At 47.8% G+C, this 19,060-nt stretch overlaps 1 protein-coding gene across 3 annotated transcripts in view; it reads left to right on the top strand.

Annotated features, from left to right (window-relative positions):
* The window catches only part of LOC133109993 (filamin-A-like), a 65,690-nt gene that overhangs the window by 31,987 nt on the left and 14,643 nt on the right, over positions 1 to 19,060 (top strand). For 2 of the 3 annotated variants that reach the window (XM_061219797.1, XM_061219798.1), the window contains exons 10-32: positions 660 to 797; positions 1,530 to 1,656; positions 1,997 to 2,133; positions 2,753 to 2,949; positions 3,715 to 3,828; positions 4,074 to 4,217; positions 4,963 to 5,086; positions 5,487 to 5,647; positions 5,939 to 6,029; positions 6,140 to 6,309; positions 6,409 to 6,526; positions 6,936 to 7,198; positions 8,599 to 8,917; positions 9,481 to 9,654; positions 11,452 to 11,614; positions 11,871 to 12,031; positions 12,318 to 12,485; positions 12,599 to 12,722; positions 12,935 to 13,091; positions 13,203 to 13,392; positions 15,222 to 15,245; positions 16,794 to 17,041; positions 17,660 to 17,746. In XM_061219797.1, the coding sequence (XP_061075781.1) occupies positions 660 to 797; positions 1,530 to 1,656; positions 1,997 to 2,133; positions 2,753 to 2,949; positions 3,715 to 3,828; positions 4,074 to 4,217; positions 4,963 to 5,086; positions 5,487 to 5,647; positions 5,939 to 6,029; positions 6,140 to 6,309; positions 6,409 to 6,526; positions 6,936 to 7,198; positions 8,599 to 8,917; positions 9,481 to 9,654; positions 11,452 to 11,614; positions 11,871 to 12,031; positions 12,318 to 12,485; positions 12,599 to 12,722; positions 12,935 to 13,091; positions 13,203 to 13,392; positions 15,222 to 15,245; positions 16,794 to 17,041; positions 17,660 to 17,746 (3,599 nt within the window). The remainder of the gene's footprint in view (positions 1 to 659; positions 798 to 1,529; positions 1,657 to 1,996; positions 2,134 to 2,752; positions 2,950 to 3,714; positions 3,829 to 4,073; positions 4,218 to 4,962; positions 5,087 to 5,486; positions 5,648 to 5,938; positions 6,030 to 6,139; positions 6,310 to 6,408; positions 6,527 to 6,935; positions 7,199 to 8,598; positions 8,918 to 9,480; positions 9,655 to 11,451; positions 11,615 to 11,870; positions 12,032 to 12,317; positions 12,486 to 12,598; positions 12,723 to 12,934; positions 13,092 to 13,202; positions 13,393 to 15,221; positions 15,246 to 16,793; positions 17,042 to 17,659; positions 17,747 to 19,060) is intronic. The other variant, XM_061219799.1, reaches the window with a different exon arrangement.

Genomic DNA, 19,060 nt, shown 5'->3' with positions numbered 1-19,060 from the left:
CCTGTCCTGCAGCCATTCCTGTGTCTCAGCCTTAATCAGCCTGTCCTGCAGCCATTCCTGTGTCTCAGCCTTAATCAGCCTGTGCGTGGTCAGAGTGTGTCTCAGCCTTAATCAGCCTGTGCGTGGTCAGAGTGTCTTTGATGTTTCACTGCCAGCCTCAGAGCATATTCTCTTCACGGCTCAATGGTGCTCCAGTATGCATTGTGATTTGGTAGATTATAATAATCTTGTTTTGTCCTGAGGCTTTGTGTTTGGGGAAAAAAAGATTAAAAAAGGAAAATTAAGCGAAGTCTTATGCTAGAACTGAACCCACCAGTATTAATGTGTAGTCTTAATGCTAGGACTGAACACGCAAGTATTAATGTTGTCTTAATGCTGTAACTGAACACTCAAATATTAATGTAGTCTTAATGCTAGGAGTCAGGGGTTGATTTTATTTAATTGTATTTTTGTTGTGACAATTATAATCACTTCCTAGCCGTTTGCTTGCATGCCTTGATCTCATTAAGTGTGTGCAGTTGAAGAGCATGCGTATTTTTGCCATACGATCAGATGCTTGTATGACTGACCCTGCAAGTGTTTTTGTGGTGTAACGCCCAGCCAGCTGTTGGTTGTGTGGTGGAGCGACCGCCATGCTGAGCGTGTGTGTGTCCCCGCAGCCTGTAACCCCACCCTCTGCCGAGCGTCCGGCCGGGGCCTGCAGCCCAAGGGGCTCCGGGTGAAAGAGGCCGCCGACTTTAAGGTGTTCACCAAGGGAGCCGGGACAGGAGAGCTCAAAGTCAACATCAAAGGACCCAGTGAGTACCCACAGCCCTGGGTCACCCTAACCCTGATCCTAACCCTAACCCTAACCCTGACCCCCCCCAGAGTCACTGCCCTAAAATACTGCCCTAACCCCAACCCCAACTCCCCAGAGTCACCACCCTAGTCAACACTGCCCCAACCCCAACCCCCCAGAGTCACCACCCTAGTCAACACTGCCCCAACCCCAACCCCCCAGAGTCACCGCCCTAAAACACTGCCCTAACCCCAACCCCCCAGAGTCACCGCCCTAAAACACTGCCCTAACCCCAACCCCCCAGAGTCACCGCCCTAAAACACTGCCCTAACTCCAACTCCGCAGAGTCACCACCCTAAAACACTGCCCTAACCCCAACCCCAACTCCCCAGAGTCACTGCCCCAGCAATGTCGACAGGGTCAAACTTCATCCACATCACCTGCAAGGTTACACACCCCAAAACTTCTGCTGAATCCCCACCAAAAACACTACTCCCAGGATCACACCCCGGAAACATCACACCCTTGGTTATACACCCCCTAATAAACCTGCTTAACATTTAGCCTCAAATACATTCATGTATAATTGATTTCATGTAAATGCGTTTTGCTTATCTCTAGGTGTGGTGGTGTTTACTTTCACTTGTATGTTGTGGCTAAAAGCAAATGCCAGAAAACTGCATTGGAAATGTACTGCCTGTGTTTGGCAGTAGTTCAGTAGTTCTCATTGCTGCTCTCTGTCCTGTTTCAGAGGGTCTTGAGGAGCCCTGCAAACGGAAGGACCTCGGTGACGGCACGTACGGCTTTGAATATTACCCCACCTCAACCGGGAACTACGTCATCACCATCACCTGGGGAGGGCAGCCAATCGCTCGCAGGTGAGCGCACCTGCTGTGGGCGGAGTCTGAGACTGAAGCCCTGCCACGCCCTGTTTCTGCTCAAATTTCAGTGGAACCTATATCTGTTATTCTTTGCACAATTCCAATAACGTCACGTTTGTTCCTAACACTGAGCTACATGCTGGTCACATCTCTATGGTGTGTCTCGCATGGTTACACCTCTGTGGTGTGTCTCACACGGTCTCTCTGAAGATGCTAGCAAGTTGCATCACGGCTGCGACCGAGACAGCAGCTTGGAAGACCTGAAACAGTTTGGCTGATTGGAGAGGCAGCTAAAGAGGGGTTGTTAACAAACCTTTCCACTTGCTCCTTCCCTCAGCCCGTTTGAGGTGAAGGTGGGCACAGAGGCCGGCCCCCAGAAGGTGCGGGCGTGGGGCCCAGGACTGGAGGGTGGCATCGTGGGAAAATCGGCAGACTTTGTGGTGGAGGCCGTCGGGGACAATGTTGGAACACTGGGTAAGTACTTGGACAAAGATCATCTCCTGTGGAATGTTCTGCTCATTTAACATTTAAAGGGCAACTCCAGTTGAAAATCAGCAATCCAGTGCAAGTACAATCCGCGTTTTAAACTCGATATAATGCACTGCGACCACCTGCTCTACTTTTTCACACATTGTGTTTGCCGATTTGTTTAGTTTTTGATTGTACCTTTATCCTTGGCATGACTGCTATTTCATGTACCGGAATCAAATTTGTTATCTCCATCTGCAAATGTTGATTCAAAGCGGTGATGTCATTGGAATGCAACTCCTCCTGTCTCTTTCACTGAAGTGAATGAAGGTGTCTTATGAACTGGAGAAAACGGTGCAATGCTGACAAAATGTATAATTTTCTCTGTACTTCTGGAGTCACAGTCCGAGCTGTAATCTAATCCATTCCCTGTAATGGGGGGGGGAAAGGGGGGGGAGTTATACCTGTATGACATCATTGTTTAGGATGCGGCTCTGTGTCTTAATTTGTATTATTTTTCTAGCACATTAAGAATACGATGGACAAACGATTCTTATGGTAACATATTAATGAGTGCAGCAGCCTACATCCTATTGCCGAATCCTCAAACTCCTGTTCGTGGCAGGGTTCTCCGTGGAGGGCCCGTCCCAGGCCAAGATCGAGTGCGATGACAAGGGCGACGGGTCATGTGACGTGCGGTACTGGCCAATGGAAGCGGGCGAGTACGCCGTGCACGTCCTGTGCAACAACGAGGACATCCAGCACAGCCCCTTCATGGCCCACATCACACCCTCCCCAGGGAAGGACTTCCACCCGGACAAGGTCAGTCCAGCCATCGCCCTTAAGTCCCCTGTTGCTTTCACTCCTAATCTAGATCGACTCAAACCTAAATTTGTCTATTTTACTCATCTGAATTAAGAAACTGAATTAAATCTGAATTGAAATTCCTTTAGTCCACTTGTCTCTTGTCTAGCTAGTTGAGTTGATCACAAATCTGTTGAAATGTTTCATGTTGGCCAATGTACGGGGCTACAGGGTGGATTTTTCTTAACATATCTCTTTAGTCATTGGTCAGAAAGGGCTTCTTTCAACACCTAACAGAATTACCTGGTAATTTCATAGGGGTTAGCTCCAGGCCCACATCAAGTCAATGGGTAAAAAGCAAAAGTGTGTTAATTGCACCTACCATTTTGGCTAAAATTATATAAATAAGTTCATTCATTCTACAGTAGAGTTATTTGCAGTACCACCCTGCAGAGTGGCATTGCGATGGATAATGCAACCATATTTTTATCAGTTGAAAAATTGATATGCAAGCATACTTTTTATCTGTAGAGAATCAAGCTGGATAAACTGCCAGTGAGCTAGCGAATGCAGCATTGGCTCGACTTCCTCTTATCTCAGATTTGTGGTCTTTGACTTCAAAGTGAAAATGAGACTGCAGGAAAAGATAGGATCTTGTCAGAAATGTACATGTAACACGTGTGCCTTTATCTGCTGGGTTTCACCAAAGGTACCACTTGACTGAAAACTCTCTAGTTGAGGGTGTGTTTGGGTAATTGGTGAACCCCGTTCCTGTGTTTTTAGGTGAAGGCGTACGGTCCCGGTCTGGAGAGCAGTGGTTTGGGCGTGAACAAGCCTGCAGAGTTCACTGTGGACGCCAAGCTTGGGGGCAAAGCTCCTCTCAAGATCCACGGCCAGGTATGAGCCATTCATTTCAATTCAATAAATCATATGCGAGTAATGTGTATTCAATAAATATGTTCATACCGTTACATTTGTGCAGCAGCGCAAATGGCTGTCTTTTTAAAAAATTTATTGACAGAAAATGCAACAGCCAACTGTGTTTTTGAGCAACACAACAAGTGGCATTCTGTATAATTGAATGTGTGTGAAATTGTACTTTGGTAAAACTGTCTCTCACTGCACGTCCCACTTCTCTGTAGGATACGGAGGGGAATCCTCTGGATGTGCATGTGAAGGACAACGGGAACGGCACATACAGCTGCAGCTACACCCCGAAAAAACCCCTCAAGCACACTGTGATGGTGTCATGGGGCGGCGTCAACATCCCCAACAGCCCTTTCCGGGTCAGTGCTAACGTGCTAACAGTACAACATCCCCAACAGCCTGTTCAGGGTCCCTGCAAATGTGCTAACAGTACAACATCCCCAACAGCCTGTTCAGGGTCCCTGCTTATGTGCTAACAGTACAACATCCCCAACAGCCTGTTCAGGGTCCCTGCTAATGTGCTAACAGTATAACATCCCCAACAGCCTGTTCAGGGTCCCTGCAAATGTGCTAACAGTATAACATCCCCAACAGCCTGTTCAGGGTCCCTGCTTATGTGCTAACAGTACAACATCCCCAACAGCCTGTTCAGGGTCCCTGCTTATGTGCTAACAGTACAACATCCCCAACAGCCTGTTCAGGGTCCCTGCTAATGTGCTAACAGTATAACATCCCCAACAGTCTGTTCAGGGTCCCTGCTTATGTGCTAACAGTACAACATCCCCAACAGCCTGTTCAGGGTCCCTGCTAATGTACTAACAGTACAACATCCCCAACAGCCTGTTCAGGGTCTGTGCTAACATGCTAACAGTATAACATCCCCAACAGCGTGTTCAGGGTCTGTGCTAACGCAACGACGTATCCCCAATTGACCTTTTTGGGCTTTGTTATTGGTAAATGTAAGTTAAAAATGTGAATGAGACTGAAGAGACTCACAGAATTGGCTCAGTCAATTGACTCGGTGTTAGAATTGACTCAGTATTTGGTTGCATTTTATTTGTCCAGGTGGAATGTTGAATGTAACCCACACTTCTGTTTGTGTAGATGAACGTGGGAGCAGGTTGTCACCCCAACAAGGTGAAGGTCTCAGGGCCTGGAGTTGCCAAGACGGGCCTGAAAGCCTTCGAGCCCACGTACTTCACTGTGGACTGTGCCGAGGCCGGCCAAGGTGAGCCGTCAGTACTGCATGTCACTTTGCGATTGGCTAAGTGGCTATTTATGGGAAATGTAGTTTAACCCTCCCACAGTCAACTGGACTACACCCTGGCAAAGGCTGTGCTACTGAAATGCCTTAGCACTTCCCATTTTGTGTTTTAATTATTTTTAATTTAACCTTTTTTATGGTCATGACACCATAGTTAAAACATTTTAAACCTTTTTTTTTTTCTTTTTTTTTCCCCTTCCTACTTTCTACAAGAACCCCTTTTTTCTTTGGGAAGGTAAAGTCCGGCATAGCATGGCGTTTCCTGTAAACTGCCAGCTGGTTTCCCTCTCCTCCAGATGGAACGGTTTCCGAGCAGATGTGTAATTAGTCAGTGTGTGATTGTTTCATTCCCGCTGCTTTGCAGGAGACATCAGTATCGGGATCAAGTGTGCCCCGGGCGTGGTTGGTCCCACGGAGGCCGACATCGATTTCGACATCATCCGAAATGACAACGACACCTTTACCGTCAAGTACACCCCTCCGGGCGCGGGCAGTTACACCATCATGGTCCTGTTCGCTGATCAGGTGCGCGCTGGCCAACATGCCAATATTCGCTTTTCTCTTTTGGGCAAATTATTATGAAGTGCCTCTTGTAATGTGCTTGCCGTTGATTATTACCGTGTATGTTTTCTGTCCAGTAACATTGATAATCTCTGAGCACCAGTGAGCCCTTGCTAATGGGAATGCCTGTCTCTTCCTGTGTAAAGATTCCCGCGTCTCTAGCAGGCCGTCCCCAGGGGGTGAGGCGTGAGGGCTGGTAGGCAGGAATTATTGGGCGTATTGTGGGCGGGGCTTAATGATTGGCATCTCTCGCAGGCCATTCCCATGACTCCCCTGCGGGTGAAGGTGGACCCTGCACACGATGCCAGCAAGGTGAAGGCTGAGGGGCGGGGCCTGAGCCGCAGTGGTGAGTCTGTCCTCCGACCAGCAGGGGGCGAGCTGCCTGAACCCCCCTTTAATCAGGTATCTGTGTGTGAGCATTCATGATACAAACAAAACTCTCCCTCTCCCTCTCAGGTGTGGAGCTGAACAAGCCCACTCACTTCACGGTGAACACTAAGGGGGCGGGTAAAGCCAAGCTGGACGCCCAGTTCGTCGGTCCCACCAAGGCGGATGCCGTCACTGACTTCGAAATCATCGACAACCACGACAACACCCACACCGTCAAATACACACCTGTCACACAGGTGAGACCTACCCAGGTGCCCACGGCCCAGGAGCAGAGGGAAATGCCAGAAGGAGCTTAATTCTGATATGTGAATGTGTGTGTGCTTATCTCCTCCCAGGGCACTATGGGTGTGAATGTCACCTATGGCGGTGACCCTATTCCCAGAAGCCCCTTCTCTGTGGCTGTAGCCCCCTCGGTGGACCTCAGCAAGGTCAAGGTCTCGGGCCTGCCAGACAGTGAGTTTGAATTCTGTTTGTGCTCCCTTCCATCCAAAGGAATTCTCTGTTGCCTGCATACAAAGACCACGCCTGTAGTTGGCTTAAAAAAAGGGGTTTCACATTCATCCAGATGCAGCCATTGTATTTGGAGAGACTGCATAAAGACACTCGCTCGTACATGTGGAACGTCCCAAGACAAACAACCTTGCTTGGCAAACGGCCAAACCCATCGTTTTACAACGTTGCCAAATGAACAAATTTCGCACAGGAGTGTAATTTAAAAATACAGCAGCCTGAACGTAGTGGTGCAGAACACACATGATGGGGGAATGGTGCGCTGTATCTAATTTTGAGCTGAATTTCGGGGGGGGGGGCTGTTTACGGCAGTGGCTAGCTGAGCCCCGCGCTAACCCTGTCTCCCCTGCAGAGATGACGGTGGGTAAAGACCAGGACGTCGCAGTGAAGACCAAGGGAGCCGGCGGGCAGGGCAAGGTGGGGGCCAAGGTGACCAGCCCCTCTGGGAAAGCCCTCCCCTGTAAGGTGGAGCCGGGCCTGAGCCCGGAGACCAGCCAGGTCCGCTTCATCCCCCGCGACCAGGGGCCCCACACGCTGGAGCTCACCTATGACGGGGCCCCCATCCCTGGGAGCCCCTTCCCTGTGGAGGCCGTGGCCCCTGCCGACCCTTCCAAAGTGAGGACCGACGGGATTGGCCAAACGCTGCGTGACTTTATAACGAGCTCATTCCCTGAGGCTTGTGATTCTATTCCCAGCTATAAATTCTCGCCTATCCCTTGTTCTTATCCTGAATTTGTGCCACATTAGTCCCATAACTGTCTTTCTTTTTCATGAGTTTATATTAATTATATTAAGGTGGTTTATTATAATAATAATAATAATAATAATAATAGTAGTAATAATAATGAACGGGCCGAGCAGAATGAAGGATGTGTCTCTGCTGACGTGAGACGTGCTCTGAGTACATCTTGGTAAACATTGGACTAAATTTGTAGATGGAAGAATAGCGCAAAATAGTTTTTGTTAAAATTCTAAGTGGTAAATTCAATATGGCAATCACTGCAGTTGCAGCTGCAACTCTTGCTGTTTTTCTGTTAAATTCCTAAGTGCATTGTGGGCGCATGCTTTTGATAGTGAAGTCCTTCATGACGTATGTTGTGTTGTGCACCTTCATGACTTAAAGGCACAGGCTCCAAAACAACCAAAGAATCCAAAGAATGATTCTCAGCTAATTCATCAAAAAAGATTGTGTTAAAATGTGAATGTCCTTATTGTAGCGCCACCTAGTGGTTGAATGATACCAAATTTATGACAGTCTCAGGGCTGAGATTGCTGTTAATCCAAGCATTGCTGAGATTACCTTACTTCCTTTTTGGCATCTTCACTGTCATATTTTAACTTTACAAGCAAACATTTTGGAGTATCTTAAATATTTGGATAACTGAGGGATGGTCTTAAGATGAATGTGGTTCACCTGGAAGGTTTACATCACTTGACCTCGAAGGCAACAAAAGAATCCAACAAAAAAGAATCATGATTCGAAGAATGTGATGTGTGTGTGTGTGTGTGTGTGTGTGCGCAAGTTCACTGTGTGTGTTTTCCCCTCTGTAGGTGTGTGCGTTCACTGTGTGTGTGTGTGTTCACTGTGTGTTCCCCTCTGTAGGTGTGTGTGTTCACTGTGTGTGTGTGTGTGTGTGTGTGTGTGTGTGTTCCCCTCTGTAGGTGCGCTGCTCACTGTGTGTGTGTTCCCCTCTGTAGGTGTGTATGTTCACTGTGTGTGTGTTCCCCTCTGTAGGTGTGTATGTTCACTGTGTGTGTGTTCCCCTCTGTAGGTGTGTATGTTCACTGTGTGTGTGTTCCCCTCTGTAGGTGTGTATGTTCACTGTGTGTGTGTTCCCCTCTGTAGGTGCGCTGCTCACTGTGTGTGTGTTCCCCTCTGTAGGTGTGTATGTTCACTGTGTGTGTGTTCCCCTCTGTAGGTGTGTGTGTTCACTGTGTGTGTGTTCCCCTCTGTAGGTGTGTGTGTGTTCCCCTCTGTAGGTGTGTGTGCTCACTGTGTGTGTTCCCCTCTGTAGGTGCGCTGCTCAGGTCCTGGGCTGCAGAGGGCGCGGGTGGGGGAGCCGGGGCAGTTTGTGGTGGACTGCAGCAGCGCGGGCCCCGCTGAGCTCACCATCGAGATCATCTCCGGCTCGGGCACCGAGGCCGAGGTGCACATCCAGGACAACGGAGACGGCACCTACACCATCACCTACACCCCCCTGTACCCCGGCGCCTACACCCTCACCATCCGCTACGGCGGCCAGGACGTGCCAAACTTCCCCGCCCGCCTCAGCGTGGAGCCGGCCGTGGACTCCAGCGGGGTCAAGGTGTTCGGCCCCGGAGTCGAAGGCAAAGGTATCATCCAAAAAAAACCCTGTTACCCAATCACTGCATTTACATCAAGTCCCCAATCCTGTCCAGGCTAAATTCCTAACCTGGCTTTCCAACCTGCCGCCTAATCTTGATTTAGTTGGCAAAAACATTGTTCCCTCCCTCCCAGATGTCTGGTGAGCGTTCTGAATGGCTGCTATGAATCACCCAGATGGGTGTGGCACACTGGTGGTGGTGGAGGAGAGGTTCCCCCTCATCGCTGTAAAGCGCTATATAAATGCATTCAATTTATTATCATTTGGCATGGCAGCAATCTGTGCCTTACCATATATAGTTGAAATAATTTCTGTACTTTTTAAATGTATCTGGTTTGTGTTATCTGCAGAGAGTAAAAATAGTTTTCTTGGTTTTAGGTGAATTTTCTCTTTGCTTTCCTGGGCTGTTTTTTTTTGCTCTTCTGAATGCTTCTACAACAGCGTTAAGCTTTTTGTTGGAATTATCCGTGTTCTTGTGGACTGGCTGTGCTGGCGGTGTTGCGCTGTGTTTGACGCACTCTTAAGCCAGCCCTACGCTCTTCCCTCCCCCAGGAGTGTTCAGGGAAGCCACCACGGACTTCACCGTCGATGCGCGTTCTCTGACCAAGTCCGGCGGGAACCACATCAAGACCTGCGTCAACAACCCGTCCGGCAACTGCACCGACGCGCTGATCCGAGACCTGGGCGACGGCACCTACCAAGTGGAGTACACCCCCTACGAAGAGGGTGAGCCCCGCCCCTCGTGCACCCTCTCCGTTACCGCGGCTTTAACGCCAGTGACACAGACTCCCGCCCGCTGTGCTATGCAGTCTCCGTATACACAATATCCCTCATTAGAGGTGGGTGAAACCGATTCAGCGTAGTATCGTTTGTGATCCGTTTTTCTGCAGTACATTATTGATGCAGTGGTGGCACGTATCGATATTTTATCTCAGTATATATTTTATGAGGCACGTTATATTTGTAATTACTTTAATGCAGGGTACGAGGCGAGAGAGAGCTCAGTATATACCCCCATGTCTTGTCATAGATTAGTGGTGCCCAATCACATGGCATGGTGGGCTGGGAATATGCGGGTTTGTTTTCCAACCAATCACTGCACCAGCTGATTTCACTAATTATCACACCACCAACCAGAGAGGAAGGAACTAATTTATGAAATCAGCAGGTGTAGTGATAAGATACCATTGTCCTCAAGATTAGTCTCTCAACAACTGGTTTTGTGGAAAAAATGTGTCGGTACTGTGTGAGCAAAAGCCTCACTTTGTAGATCGAACCAGTCCATTCTAGAACCAACGGTGAAAAGACAGGTTCCTTTAACAGAAATATACCGTTGGGTCAAAGGCCTTTTAACCGGAGGTCTGCCGAATTAGTCTGATATGCTCACAATTCTAAACTCCTTAAATGTATTGGGAGGCGTCCGCTGTTGTCAGAATTCTAATAGCAAACACAGCAATAACAATTTCCCTTTATTTTAGTAGTAAAACTTTGCAAAAACAGTCAGTCTTGCATGCTTGTATCCACTAACAAGTGTTTGTATGCAATACAACACTAGAGTGTAACTGTGGCCTCCATGGGTAAAAATCATAGGTCAGTACCAGCTGACTTCAGACACTGGGAACTTTAGTTCTGTGGAAGGTTTTGCTTTCAGTTCCTAAATGTTTTACTGAAATAACTGCCTAGACAATCATTGTTTAAGCAAATTATATTTAATAGGTCTCCTCTTATTTCTGTCTAACAGAGGCCTTTCAGTTCCAAACGGTTAGATAGGATTTCTGTAGGTTAGATTTCCACGGTTATGAATTTGAATGGCATCCCCAGTGGTCTGGGAAGTAAAGGGCTTGACACTGACCCTGTTTTATTTCATAAACATTCAGCAACGTGCCTCAGTCCCCCAGTTCTTCTCCCCCAAGAAAGAGCTGTATTCACAATCGATGCTCTTTGTTTTACATTGTTTAATTTCAGTTGTCTAAAATTGTGATACTGACACTGCTTAAAAATTCCTGCTTTTTGAAAAATGTTTTCAATGAAAAAGGTACATGGATAGATAGATAGATAGATACTTTATTCATCCCGAGGGAAATTTTAGGCATCCAGTAGCTTATACATACACACACATACACACATATCTCACACTCATAAAGATCAAAATCACTCACAGGAAAGTAAGAAATAAAGAGCATGTGATTACAAGGGCCTAGTAGGGACTGGCCCTGTGATATATTGAAATTTGGAGGTGTGGAGGTAGACCTATAGCTTGGAAAGGCGATGGTGATGTAGTAACCCTGTGTTCTCTCCCAGGTGTGCACAGTGTGGAGGTAGACCTATAGCGTGGACAGGCGATGGTGATGTAGTAACCCTGTGTTCTCTCCCAGGTGTGCACAGTATGGAGGTAGACCTATAGCTTGGAAAGGCGATGGTGATGTAGTAGCCCTGTGTTCTCTCCCAGGTGTGCACAGTGTGGAGGTAGACCTATAGCTTGGAAAGGCAATGGTGATGTAGTAGCCCTGTGTTCTCTCCCAGGTGTGCACAGTGTGGAGGTGGCGTACGACGGCTCCCCAGTGCCCAGAAGCCCGTTCCGTGTGCCGGTGACGGAGGGGTGTGACCCCGCCCGTGTGCGAGTGCATGGCCCCGGCCTGCAGTCCGGCATCACCAACAAACCCAACAAGTTCACCGTGGAGACCAGGTGAGGGCGGGGCCAGCCCGGGGGTATTACACACAACGACTCCGCCATGGGGAAACCGGCCAATGGGGCCAATGGGAAATATACATCTTCTCTCAAAATACGTCCCAAAAATTCCACAATAGCAGAAGCGTAAACTTGTAAACCATGCAGAATAAAAGAAGACCAGCCCATATTGCTCATGAAATGCATTCCTGCTCGTCCCTGGGTCCTGTAGCCCGTGTGTAGCGTGTTCTTGCTGTGTTCCCGCCTCCCCCAGGGGTGCTGGTACTGGCGGGCTGGGTCTGGCGATGGAGGGCCCCTCGGAGGCCAAGATGGCCTGCACCGATAACAAAGATGGCAGCTGCTCCGTGGAGTACATCCCCTACGAGGCTGGGAAGTACAACCTCAACGTCACCTACGGTGGCCAGCCTGTCACTGGTGAGACTTTCTGCTCCATGTGTGGCTGAGAGTTTGAGGGTTCTCCTGGGGTGTCTTGAGATCAGTATGGTTAATCTAGCCTGCTCCATCCATAGTGGGATTCCCCTCCAACTGTTTTATGCTAATTTGGGCAGATTTTTCTGAAATTTGCAAAAGGTTTGCAAAACATTTGAATGGAAACAGTTAATGTCTCTCTAGATCACCTTTTTCCTCTCTCTACCTCCACCCCTCCCCCTCTCCCTCTTTCCTCTCTACCTCCACCCCTCCCCCTCTTTCCCTGCTGCAGGAAGCCCCTTCTCCGTGCCTGTTCACGACACGGTGGACTCCTCCAAGGTCAAGTGCCAGGGCCAGGGTCTGGGCACCAGCGTGCGGGCCAATGTCCCTCAGGTCTTCACCGTGGATGCCAGCAAGGCGGGGGTGGCCCCTCTCAAAGTCCGCGTGCAGGGCCCCAAAGGTCAGCCCCCCCTCCAAAAAAAAAAAAAAAAAAAAAGGAAATGCTCCCTTCACAGTCTAGTGCTGGAAAGGACAGCTTATGGGCCCGGTCTTAAAAAGCGGTCTCTCCTCTAGGTGTGACTGAACCGGTGGAAGTGGTGGACAATGGGGACCAGTCACACACGGTCAGCTACGTTCCTACACGAGAGGGCCCCTACTCCATCAATGTGCTTTATGCTGACGAAGAGATCCCGCACAGGTGAGTCTCTCCTCTCACTCTTTGGATGTTTGAATAGTTTCGTTTGGAGTTGTAGGCTTAGGATTAGTTGGTTACGGAGCTGTATGCTTAGGGTTAGACAGGCTGAAGATGCTGTAGGGTTCAGGCGAGTTGGTGATGGTTTGTTTCATCAGTCCGTACAGGCTGAAGGTGCTGTAGGGTTCAGGCGAGTTGGTGATGGTTTGTTTCATCAGTCCGTACAGGCTGAAGGTGCTGCCCACTCACGATGCCAGTAAGGTGCGTGCTAGCGGCCCGGGCCTGAACACGAGTGGCGTGCCCGCCAGCCTGCCCGTGGAGTTCACCATCGACGCCCAGGATGCTGGCGAGGGCCTGCTGGCCGTGCAGATCACGGTGAGGCCGCGCCTCGCTCCGCGCTCATCCGCTCCTTCATGCATCCAGAGCTAGGATTACAATCACTGAAATGCAGGTGCAGTTGATAAACTTGTTAATTGGCTGTGGCAGGATCCAGAGGGAAAACCCAAGAAGGCCAAAATCAGGGACAACCAGGACGGGACTTACTTGGTGTCCTATGTGCCAGACATGACGGGACGGTACACCATCCTGATCAAGTACGGGGGCGATGAGATCCCGTACTCCCCTTACCGAATCCGCGCCCTGCCCACTGGGGACGCCAGCAAGTGCACTGTCACAGGTACAGCCTCCCCACATCAACATCACCAACACTGCTCCTTTTCTAACTACCTAATGCTGGGGAATCAGCGCTGCTGGTATATGCCCCATGGTCTGGTATCTGTTCAGGCTCTGTTCCAGTGTGTGGATGGGCCCCATGGTCTGGTATCTGTTCAGGCTCTGTTCCAGTGTGTGGATGGGCCCCATGGTCTGGTATCTGTTCAGGCTGTTCCAGTGTGTGGATGGGGCCCATGGTCTGGTATCTGTTAAGGCTCTGTTCCAGTGTGTGGATGGGCCCCATGGTCTGGTATCTGGTACGGCTCTGTTCCAGTGTGTGGATGGGCCCCATGGTCTGGTTATCTGTTAAGGCTCTGTTCCAGTGTGTGGATGGGCCCCATGGCCTGGTATCTGTTAAGGCTCTGTTCCAGTGTGTTGATGGGCCCCATGGCCTGGTATCTGTTAAGGCTCTGTTCCAGTGTGTTGATGGGCCCCATGGTCTGTTATCAAATCCAAACACTACATGTAGTGCCTACATAATCGCACATGAAGTAGGACGGTCTGAAGTGAAATCACACACAGAGCAGGTAACTGAAGGATGGGAACATGGCCTGATGGCTTTTGCATGCTTCAGATTGCGTTGACCAGTCTGGCCCTTCTCCTCTGATGTCTCAATTTGGTAACATCAGAGCTGTCAAGAAGAGCGTTTACACTGGCCAGCTTTTTCAAGAGCTACAGATTCAACTTGGGCTTGACATCTTAGTTATAATCATTATATTCACCATCACAATGAAAATCGAAAATGCTGAATGAGCATTACATTCATTATGATGGGTAATACAGAATACACATTCTGTTCATTATCACAATGGAGTTCATGAATGTCATTACAGAGAAGAAAAATATATATGAATTATCATTAAACATGAATTATCACAGTGATTATCTGACTGAAGCTGAATGTATTAGACTGCTTGAATCAAGAAGCTGTATGTATTAAACTGATTAGAACAGGAAGCTGAGTGTATTAGGCCGATTAGAACAGGAAGCTGGGTATTAGGCTGATTAGATCAGGAAGCTGAGTGTATTAGGCTGATTAGATCAGGAAGCTGATTTGTATTAGGCTGATTAGATCAGGAAGCTGAGTGTATTAAACCGATTAGAACAGGGAGCTGAGTGTATTAGACTGATGAGATCAGGAAGCTGAGTGTATTAGACTGATTAGAACAGGGAGCTGAGTGTATTAGACTGATTAGAACAGGGAGCTGGGTGTATTAGACTGATTAGATCAGGAAGCTGAGTGTATTAGACTGATTAGAACAGGAAGCTGAGTGTATTAGACTGATTAGAACAGGGAGCTGGGTGTATTGGACTGATTAGAACAGGGAGCTGAGTGTATTAGGCTGCTTAGAACAGGAAGCTCAGTGTATTAGACTGATTAGAACAGGGAGCTGGGTGTATTAGGCTGATTAGAACAGGAAGCTGAGTGTATTAGGCTGATTAGAACAGGAAGCTGAGTGTATTAGACTGATTAGAACAGGAAGCTGAGTGTATTAGGCTGATTAGAACAGGAAGCTGAGTGTATTAGGCTGATTAGAACAGGAAGCTGAGTGTATTAGGCTGATTAGAACAGGAAGCTGAGTGTATTAGACTGATTAGAACAGGAAGCTGAGTGTATTAGGCTGACTAGAGCAGTCACACACTCACACACGTGTCACCTGTTCTGCCCTGCTGCTCACACTCATATCACATGTTCTTTTTTTACCATCCTTTGTTCTTTTTGGAGCACATTTTGCCTTTTTGTTGTTGCTGACGATCTCACTTTTTGGCTCTCTGCTTCTCACTTTTCCTCAGTCTCAATTGGAGGTCATGGGTTGGGTAAGCGCTTCCTAAATCTTCCCCTTTACCTTTCATTTTGCATGAATATTGGCATGGGACAGTTCAGCAAGGCTTTTCTGACTTATGCGCTTGGAACATTTTGACTTCATATCTTGTTTTTCTTTCAAAAGTTGGGAGAGTATTATGTGAGGAATTTTCACATTTGGGCTGAAACATTACGAAGAATTTAGCGGATATTACATTGAAATGCAATGCAGACATGCTCTTGTATAAGGTTTTTTTTTTTTTTTTTTTTTTTTTTTTTTTTTTTTTTATTATACAGTTCTTCGGTACAGTCTCTCGCTACATTGAGAAGTGTGCCGTAACCTTAACTGTTATTGTTTCTGTATGGGTGACCAGTGAAACTCTTTGGTCGATTTACTAGCATTCCTAGAAGATTAAGTTAGTAGCATTCAAAGAGAATTGGGTTTATATTTTCTCTCTCTCCATCCATCGATCCATCCTGTCTGTCTAATTGTCTTTGCAGCATGATCTTCATCCTCAGGGCTGTTGTCATGGTTACTAATGACTAACCACGGCCATACACTTGTTTCTTGTCATGGCTGGAATTACCCTCTCTTATATGGTTTTGGGGGGACGTTTTTACAAATTAGGGGAGAGTTGGTTTATTTTGGAAAGTGAAGTAATCTTATTAACTGAATTTTCATTGTACATAAAACTGGAGCAATGTTAAAATGGAGAAGACCATTCTTCCTTGGAAGTGTTTCAATGAAATCCACATACCCTCTGGATGTTGGCCCAGAGTTATGCAGTGTGTTTAATGGGAACTTTGTGATTATCAAAATGGAGGCAGATTCTCTAGTTCAAGTCTCTAGATGAAGAGACTGGCTGTTGAGAGCCCCTCTTCTCTCCTGCTCGTTCCTCCAGTTTTTTGTGCAGTGGTTTGAATGTTACCGTTGGTTACCAGGCCTGGGTCAAATGTGCATCTGAAATACTCTAACCCTTCAAGATGCTGGTAACATTTGAAAACACTCCTGTAATTTATAGCAATCTATTTACTGGTTTGTTTAAGTATCTTAACAGTAATTATTGAATATTTTTTGAGCGCACTAACGGTCATTGGTAGCTGTAGAAAATGTCCAAACTTGAAGCCGATGGAAGTGCTTTTGGGAAAAACACGTCACCCCTGGTGTCTTTTAGGTATTAATAAAACAGCCAATCAGCACCAAGGTCCTATGTGATCATGTGCTTTTTAATTTCCCCCCCCCCCCCCCCCCTCATCCCAGAAGCATTATACACGGACGTTTACTTCTGCATGGTGTTTAATTAAAGAGAAAAGGCAGATGCACCGCTCGGTGAAGATCATTTATTGTTATTGCGCTTTAAAAATATTAAATAGTGGATATGGCTTATCTCACAGCCCTACCTTGTGTCTGTAAGGGTTAGAAGTATATCTTTTTGATGCTGGTCTGTTAGTTACAGGGGGATAATGTAGGAAGAGGGGACTGAATGTGTTCTCTATTACATGCAAGAAAAATGGATTTTTGCGGAAACTTTCTAAAGCTTGTGAAATTTGGCGTGCCTCAGGGGCCGGAGTGGGGCCCACCATACAGATCGGTGAGCAGACGGTGATCACGGTGGACGCCAAGGCGGCCGGGAAGGGCAAGGTGACGTGCAGCGTGTGCACGCCCGAAGGGGCGGAGCTGGACGTGGACGTGGTGGAGAACGAGGACGGGACCTTCGACATCTTCTACACGGCGCCACAGCCCGGGAAGTACGTCATCTGCGTCCGCTTCGGCGGAGAGCACATCCCCAACAGCCCCTTCCAGGTCACCGTAAGTACCGCGCCGCTGGAACGGCACTGACCGTGATGAGAATGACGATAACGGTGATGAGAATGACGATAACGGTGATGCATTGTGGTGATATAGTCATTGTAGTAATAACTAATATTTGTGGAGAGTTTAGTAGTAATAACTTAATGGTACTAATACAATGTGTTCAATGTTCTTTCCGTGAAAATAACTTAAAATGAGCAGCAGGCACAGCTATTGGTTTATGTTACACAATATTGGTATCCTTTAAGTACACAATGTTGATATATTTGATCTTTACTTGAAGTCATCTTAAAATGGAGCCATATTCTCGTGCTGCTATATGACGGACTAATGTGTGATGTTTGTTTGACAGTGCTAGATCTGCTCAGGGTTGTACTGCTGCTTTCACACTGTCCCCCGTGGGCTGTGGGCTGCTCTGCCTGCAGCTCCATGGACAAGCTCACACTGTCAGTCAGTAATGTCAGTGAACGGAGGGAAAATGTTTTCTCCCTCACTGTATCCCCCCCCCCCCCTTTCTGTTTTATCTTCATTCTCTCCTCTGTCTTTTCTCCCTCTCTCCATTCCTCCTCCTCTCTGGTATGTTCTCTCCTCCCTCCTCCTCCTCTCTTCCTCCAGGCCCTGGATGAAGGTCCCACAGAGCAGATGCTGCTGCAGAGCCAGGCTCCCCAGTACGCCTATGCACCCGGCATGGGCCAGCCCTGGGTACTGCCAGCTCCTCCCCTCTCCCTATGACTCCGCCATGTCTCCCGTCACCTCCTTCTCCCCTCTCCCTAACCCGAGACTCCGCCATGTCTCCCTTCACCTCCTTCTCCCCTCTCCCTAACCCGAGACTCCGCCATGTCTCCCTTCACCTCCTTCTTCCCTCTCCCTAACCCGAGACTCCGCCATGTCTCCCGTCACCTCCTTCTTCCCTCTCCCTAACCCGAGACTCCGCCATGTCTCCCGTCACCTCCTTCTCCCCATAGCACTCTGCTACTTGGTCTGGCTGCTCCTTCTTCCCTGCAGGTTTAAGAGCAGTTTCCCCAGAACCACGCATTTGGTCTAACACATGAATAACATTTATTTATACGGCATCTATTTTGACAGTGTACAATGGTAGTTTAGAAAAGCGTGTAATTGGAGCCGTGGTGGCGCAACAGGCTAAGATGCAGCAGACTTGCAGTTGCAGTTCGTAGCAGTTGCACACCGAGGACCGGGGATCGATTCCCGGTCCTGCCAAAAAGCCTAGTTTGGCTCTTGTGGAGCGGCATAATTGGCTTGTTAGTGGGTTAGTGGGATCGCCACACACATTAGACCGAGTAACGGTCTACTTGAGACGAGACGGCTTGGAGAAGGCGTGTCGGTCGCAAGATCCTCCTGGGCCGCCGAGGGACAGGGTTGTAAGGCGGTGTGTCCCCAGTTAGCACTGATGGATTAGAGAGGGTATATTTGCCTACCCCCCCCTACCAAACCAAATTTGAAAAAAGAAACGCATGTTTAAAGCAATTTATTTTACCAAAAATCTCAAAATACATATGCCACTGAAACAAAGCCTTGTGCAGAATTGAACCCTAGGTATCTCTTGAGGTCACTGGTGCAAAATGGCTGGCATACCTAAGCCTGGTCCCCCTGGTTGAGATATTTCTGGTCTTAAGATAAGCGTTTCTGCACTATAGGAAAAGCCATATCTCAAAATATCACATTCATTTTCCCAAAAACTATTACATTTCAAATGAAAGAGAAAATGTTCTTCACTTCTGCCATGGTTAATTGTTCTTTTTATCATAAAATCATCTCAAAGTCTTTTTCAAGCATCATTGGGTCTTTATTTATCTTTTTATTCTAAATCTGTACTGCTCTCTGTCTCCGTGCCAAACCTCAAGTCCTCCATCTTCTGTCATGTCATTTCATCTTGCAGCATCACTGTTGGTGATTCCATGGTTATCTTCTTCATCCTCTTGTGTGCTGTGATGTCATTTCCTCTTGCAGCATCACTGTTGGCGATTCCAATGGCCATCCTGTTCGTGTATTGTGATT

Source organism: Conger conger, chromosome 14 (assembly GCF_963514075.1).
Source record: "Conger conger chromosome 14, fConCon1.1, whole genome shotgun sequence".
NCBI lineage: Eukaryota > Metazoa > Chordata > Actinopteri > Anguilliformes > Congridae > Conger > Conger conger.
This window is presented reverse-complemented; position numbering and strand designations above follow the sequence as displayed.